Source organism: Echinops telfairi, unplaced genomic scaffold (genome assembly GCF_000313985.2).
Source record: "Echinops telfairi isolate 266 unplaced genomic scaffold, ASM31398v2 ScPeMD7_3533;HRSCAF=4204_1, whole genome shotgun sequence".
In the NCBI taxonomy this organism is placed as follows: Eukaryota; Metazoa; Chordata; class Mammalia; order Afrosoricida; family Tenrecidae; genus Echinops; species Echinops telfairi.
Window position 1 is genome coordinate 27,949,771 of NW_022107432.1, and position 6,685 is coordinate 27,956,455.

The window sequence follows — 6,685 nt, forward strand, 5'->3', positions numbered from 1 at the left end:
ACACTTGAAGATTATAGGAGTTAGATTTTCCCTCTGTCTCATCATTTTTATCAATAGGAAGTAACTCTGCTCCGTAAAAACATGTCCCTTAGTTCTGCATTCGTGGTGATGTCATTCCCTCGGTACCTTCTTCATTTAGGTGCATCTGCTACGGATCCCTATGCTTTCCTCTATTACAACTTTCTTGTTTTCAATTTATCGTCATTTCTTTTCTTAAAGTTACACACGCACAGAGTTCGAAGAGGCAGTTAGTTCCGTAAGGGATAGGATGAAGCACAGTAATCCTCCAATCTCCTACTCACCACTTTCCACTCCACAAAGCCCCACTTTCAATTCTTTCCGCATTGGCCGAAGGGGGCTCAGGAGGGATCGGTGTCTGAAGCTGCACTTCATGCATCTTTGCCTCCCTGAGAATGTCTTTCTGCTTCCTCAGACCTGAAGGACAGCCTGACCGAGAATACAGATGAGGTGTGTGTGTCTGTGTGTGTGTCTGTGTGTGTCTGTGTGTCTGTGTGTGTCTGTGTGTGTGTCTGTGTGTGTGTGTGTGTCTGTGTGTGTCTGTGTGTGTCTGTGTGTGTGTATTTATCACCCAAGACCTAAGTTGCATCCTTGAACATGTCTTTCTAGCCCCTCAAACATGAAGGGCAGCCTTAATTCTTGTTACTGAATACTTGGGAAATATTGGCAATTTCCCTCTCAAAATTCTGCATATATTTATTCCATTATCTCCAGCAATTATGGTTGTGGGAAGCTTACAACTTTGTGGCTTCTTTCGTAAGCCAACTTTTGTTTGATAGTTGTTGTTGTTTTAAGATGCACATATGCATCTCTTTCTAAAAATCTTTCAAACTTAAAACATGCCCAGCTGTTGATCTGTTTTAGCAGTGATGATGTTGTCCCCAAACCCAGGGCTCAAATGTTTCAAGAAATGGCAAGTTGTTTTGTTTAGGATAGTTTGAGGATTATTTTCCCAAAAAGTTAGATTTCATATTTAACTCAGCAGGAGGTTTCAGTCACTTGTCAGTGATGGCAAGAAACACAGAGGAGATGCAGAGGGCTGAAGACGTGTGCGAAGACAGACAGACGGAAGGAGAGACGGTGGTTCAGAGGACATCTGCTCTCAGTCAGTTACGCTGTGTTTGCTGTTTTCATAGCGTAGTGCTGATTTTCTTTTTCTTTTTTCTTTTTTAGTCGTTTTATTAGGGGCTCATACGACTCTTATCACAATCCATACATACATCAATTGCGTAGAGCACATTTGTACACTCATTGCCCTCGTCATTCTCAAAACATCCGCTCTCCACCTAAGTCCCCGGCATCAGCTCCTCATTTCCCCCCTCCTTCGAGCGAGAGGAAGGACACGCTTACCTTCAGGGGCAGCACTTCCCTGTTGATGCCATAGAACGTGGCCATCGCCAGTGTCCACGACAGCAGACCGGCCACGTTCCCGCAGACCTTCTTGGCGCTCTCAAAGCTGTAGTCATCCATGCTGAAATACGGCTGCAGCAACTCAACAGTCTCTTCGTTGATGGTGTCCTTGGGGAACTGCTGCAGGCTGAACAGGAACCCCGTCGCGCTCATCAACTGAAAAACAGCAGCACGGCTTGGAAACGCTGCAGACCAAATACACTCTTCCTTAGACTTCTCGTGCGCCTCCCAGCGGAAGGAACGATTGATTTGCCCTGCATATAAACCAAGACCTTGGCAGTAGCCGCCCTACACCTATCAATTACCATGGTCTTCTGTTGCCTGTAGAGAAAGAGTGAAGAAGGAAGCTATGTGTGTGTCCTGTCCGGACATGCCACCGGGCAGGACATCTGAATGCCCCACCTCACTTCATCAAAACTGGGCAGGGCCGAGTCCAAGAAGACACGGGCCAACAGTTCCCACTGGTTCTCAACAGACTTCTTAAACTAAGGCATTCCGCTTTAAAATGTATCTCTACTTAGATTTGGGGCCGGGTGGGGAAATGCAGCTTAAAATACACTCTTCCATTCACAACCATTTTTATCTGTCAGCTTGTCAGGGCTACGTTGGGTGTCCTGGGCTGGAGCATCCGAGGTGCTCCACAGGGACTACAAGAGAGATTCCACTTACTTTTAATGATTCGCTCCAGGATGGCTTGCAGCAAGGCTTTTCCGGATCCATAGTAACAGGGTCAATTTTCTTTTGAAACAGTAGCAGAACGCAGTCCATGATCCTCATAATTAGGTGTGGGGGTTTCGCCAGTTTCCTGACCGTGGCAATATCATTTGGCTTGATCGTCTGTATTTGGAGTTTGGAATCAATATATATATATTTTGTTGAGTAACTCTCATGGTTGCATGGAGATCAAACACTTAGAAAGAATTAAGATAGAAAACTTTAAAACGTAGCCTCCCACCCGTCTCTGGCATTGTCTCCTCAAAGGTTTGACTTCCAAGAGTTTTGTGTCATGGTTCTTTCGTTTTGAGATTCCTGTTTGTTTTTGTTCTGTTTGCCCCCCGATGTTGCTCCCAACTAACGACGTACTTTCGAATCTTGCTACCGCTACCGTTCATTTCTCACTACCCCAAGTCTCCAGAGAAGACAGAAACAGACCTGACTAAGAGTAACCTCTGCTCTCTTGTCTCTTCCAACTCATGCCCTCTCTCACGTCCAGGTGAGTGGATCTGACTCAGTGACCCCACACGGCAGTGCACAATGGCTCCCTAGTGTTTCCAAGGCTCTACATGTTCAGGGGAGCAGAAAACCTCCTCTTTCTCCCACGGAGCACCTGGTGGTTTCAAACAGCTGACCTTGTGGTTAGCAGCCTAACCGTGACCCACTACAACGCCAGGGCTCCCACGTTCAACTTCCAGCAGCCTGATCTAGGGTTCCTGGGACCGTGCCTTCTGGTGGGAGCACAGCGGCTCCTTCCTCTTCCGAGGATCGCCCGACAGGTGTGCCTCTACGTTCAGCAGCCCAACACCCAACCCGCAGTGCCGTCAGGGATCCTTACACGGACACTTGCTATGACAGAAGCATAGGGGTGATAGAGAAAAGAAAACGGCAGCATCCAGAAGAAGTATTCAAAATATTCTGGAGAAGGTTATGTGTGAGTCCATTCTTGAAGAATGACTCGTATTAGATGCTGAACATTAAGAAAGGCATTCCTGGCAGGCAGAGAGGTACGGCTGAAAATGTGCCCACGGTCCTCCCCAAAACCTGGGTAGGTGCTTCTGTAAATTGGGGCAGATGTCAAGAGATGTAGTGCAGGGTCAGTAGCAGTACTAATATTTCTTGACTAATATTCTCTGTGCTGAGTAAATTGTATTAATTTAATATTCGGTACCAATATTCTCTGTGCCAATTATATTAATTACTCTATGATGGTATTGCTCCCTTAAGGATCGGTGGGGGATTATAACTGCCATGGAGGCCCGAGAAAGCTAAACACATTTGCTCCAGGTCATAAATCCAACCAGTGGTGGGTTCACGAGAGGGATATGAAGATCTTCCCCCAAAGCAGCAGTGGACACCTGGCCCAGATCTCCCCCCTGAGAGCAGAGGGGAACCAGGGAGGATGCTCAGAGATGGGAGTGGCTTCCACCGGAGGGACGGCTGCAGGATCACAGAAGGCTCTGTGTGTCATCTGAATCCCCCGTGCTTACAGGTAAAGCATTCATCACCGGCCTTCCTTCTATGTTCTTGTGGGAGGCTGATTTATAGACTAAAAATAATAAGCTTAGGGGACACGGAGACTTGAAAATAGAATTAAAACTTAGAAAAGGAAATCAATGGAGACGCTTTCCTCCAGACTCAGAGATTATAAATCACATTAGGAATCCAATTCCGTTTTTGGAATAGGACGTTGCGGTCTATTTCATGAAAGGAACCCTGGCACCCGCCAGAGCTTTGCTGGGAGGGAGGACCGTGCTCACATTCAGCGCTGCCTCGGCCTCTTCCAGCGCAGGTTTAGCGGCCTCCAGCTTGCTCTCAGCTTTCACCTTCTCGGTATCAATTTCGTCCACAATTTTTTGGGCTTTATCCTTGACCTCCTGGACCTCGTTTTTCACTTTGGCCGAGGCCTGAGCGCTGACCGTGACTTCCGCTAAGACCTGTCCAGTTGAGGAAACACAAGAGAGACAAGGGAAGCCTTCTCAGCAAAATGGACCTGTGCACCTGTGTGCGGCATCTTCTAGTTCGCGTGATACAAACACACGAGCAAATGCAGACATCAGTCTCCAGCTAAGGCGTCTATCTTTTGAGGCTCTTAAAGGTCATTCTGTTGAGCTGTGCCTTGCAGTCTTCTGTTCTCCAGGGGCTTCTCGAGCTTGGAGGATGTAAATATTTCAAGCTTTCAAGGGGTGGGTGGGTTGGGGGGATGGTATTGCCAATATATGCAATTTCTAGGGAATAGAAACAATTCGAGTAATAAGTGTAATGGGATACTGTCAGAAACCACAGGAAGTGCCCATAGCAATAACCATTAAAAATAGCTCATTTTGTTGAGTGCTTATGCGGTGCCAGCACTGTGCTAAATAAGAGCCTTCCCTGTGGTATTTCACCCACTCTGGTCACTGAGCAAGTGTCATGATCAGCATATCTATTCTTCACTGACATTCAGGGAGTGGAAGCAGAGAACAGTCTGGGACCAGGGGTGATAGATAAGGCACAGCACATCTCCTACCACCTTGGGAGAAATCACTGGGGAATATATATATATACACACACATATATAATATACATATATACATACTAGTGTGTATATGTGTGCATATATGCATATGTGTATATGCATGTGGATCCATATAGATGTCTCTATAGTCCCTCACTTATGATATGTTTGAGTTACACCAAACCACACTTAGGATGGTCAGTTTGTGGTGGGGATGGTGGCTGTTTTGCACATCTTGTCTTCAGTAATATGTGCTACAGACAATGTTACTGTAGGCAATTTATTGATAGCATCATATCTGTTCATCTACACGTGATGATTCCCAGCCCCAAAAGACAAATACAGATTGGATTTATGCAGATACTGCTAAAATAATGAGACTGAAAAAAGTGAGGTATTTGATTTAGGTCCAAACCAACTTATGAGCTGGTCCATCTTAAATCTGGAGCCAAGAGAAGACAACATATAGCCTATATTCAAGTGAAAATTGCACACACAGAGGAGTAAAAACAAGAGAGGAGGGTAGAGAAGAAGAAGAGAGAGCTTCAGACAAAGAGAAGATGCCATAGGTATGACTTGGTAAAAGCTAAACAAAACTATTTACTGGTCTTTGAATAGACTCTCAACCACACATGGTCTGCAAGTTGATACCCTGGTTGTTGTTTTTTTTCAAACAGCATCCTAAAATAGTGATCTTTATAAAGCATATGGAAAAAAATAGTCATAAAACAACTACACACTCACTTCATCAGCCTTTACAGAAGCCACGGCCAATTCCTTCTCCTTCACCGCAAGCTCCTGAGAGAGTTTAGCAACAGATTCACTTGCCTCCATCAACTTATCAAGACCTTAGAAAAGAAGATCGCCGGGCAGTTTACAAATCTGCGCCTTCTCAGTGCTATAACAAACACAACATGTACAAAAAACCTTTTGCATTATGCCCTCCGAGCAATCGTGTGACTGTCCCCACAGAGTCCCGACAGAGGGTGCAGTGAGCATCGCTGACTGAAGAAGAGCGCCTCCTTGCGTTGAAAGGAAGTCACAGCGGTTTACTGGCTAGGGTTGTCTTGGTCAGGAAACCTCCCAGGCAAGTGTATCGTCTCCTAGGCTTTGCAGACAGTTTTAAGCTACCAATTTTTCCCCTTTGAATTATATTGCAGCTGGGGTGGCCATGAGGTAGATAATATATAAAAACATGTGGCTATATTGGATGGTGTAAGATGCAGCAAAAAATAAAAATAAAAGTAAGGGTCCTTGGGGGGAGGGGAGGAGAGGGAGGGGGAGCTGATATCAAGGAGCTCAAGAAGAAAAAGAATGTGTTGAAACTGAATGTGGTAGCAATTGTACAATACTGCTTGATGTGACTGAACTATGGAATGTTATGATATCTGTAAGAGCTCCCAATAAGATGAGTTTTTAAAAATTAGAATAACTTTTAAAACTTATGTAACCCACTCTGATTTTCAGTATCAGAGAGCAAAATAATTGGTTAACTGAATTTCTCACATTCCAACTAGGTTCTAGACAGTGGGTGGTTATTGGTAAATGAATGTTCAGCTCTCTGAGGGGGAAAAAAATCTGAGTCTCTGGTGAAAGAAACACTGACTTGTTGTTTGCCTGTTTCCATGGTGTTAACACTCCGACACTCAAGCTACAAGGGATTCTCAACAGCACAGTCCTGTAGAACATAGTGCCACCGTTCAGACACAATAGGTCTGCATAAAGTACCTGAAGAACATTAATAATCATAAGATGGAGTAAAAAATAGATAGGAAATTGTGTGTTTTGAATATTTATCACCTGTATTATAAAGGCACTATTTAATTAGAACTTTATATAATATTATTTTATTAAGGGCTGTGTTCCCATTCAAAACATTCCTAAACAATTAACAAGCCCACGTCAGCCACCAGTCTTTCAGATCCCACCAGCATCAGCCATGGAGGGCAGCTTTCAGGGGGCACTTGTGGTCTTTGCTTGGACTCTTTGCTTCCAAACTACAGCAGACTCGGACGGAGTGAGCCAGTCCACACTTCACTGATCACC

The 6,685-nt window shown here is 44.9% G+C and overlaps 1 protein-coding gene across 1 annotated transcript in view; it reads right to left on the bottom strand.

The window, feature by feature from the left end:
- DNAH8 (dynein axonemal heavy chain 8) overlaps nt 1–6,685 on the bottom strand; it is a 369,956-nt gene that overhangs the window by 132,874 nt on the left and 230,397 nt on the right. The window contains exons 59-62 of the mRNA XM_045294778.1: nt 5,384–5,487; nt 3,903–4,079; nt 2,098–2,265; nt 1,369–1,584 (exon numbers count right to left, since the gene is read on the bottom strand). Coding sequence (XP_045150713.1) covers nt 1,369–1,584; nt 2,098–2,265; nt 3,903–4,079; nt 5,384–5,487 — 665 coding nt within the window. The remainder of the gene's footprint in view (nt 1–1,368; nt 1,585–2,097; nt 2,266–3,902; nt 4,080–5,383; nt 5,488–6,685) is intronic.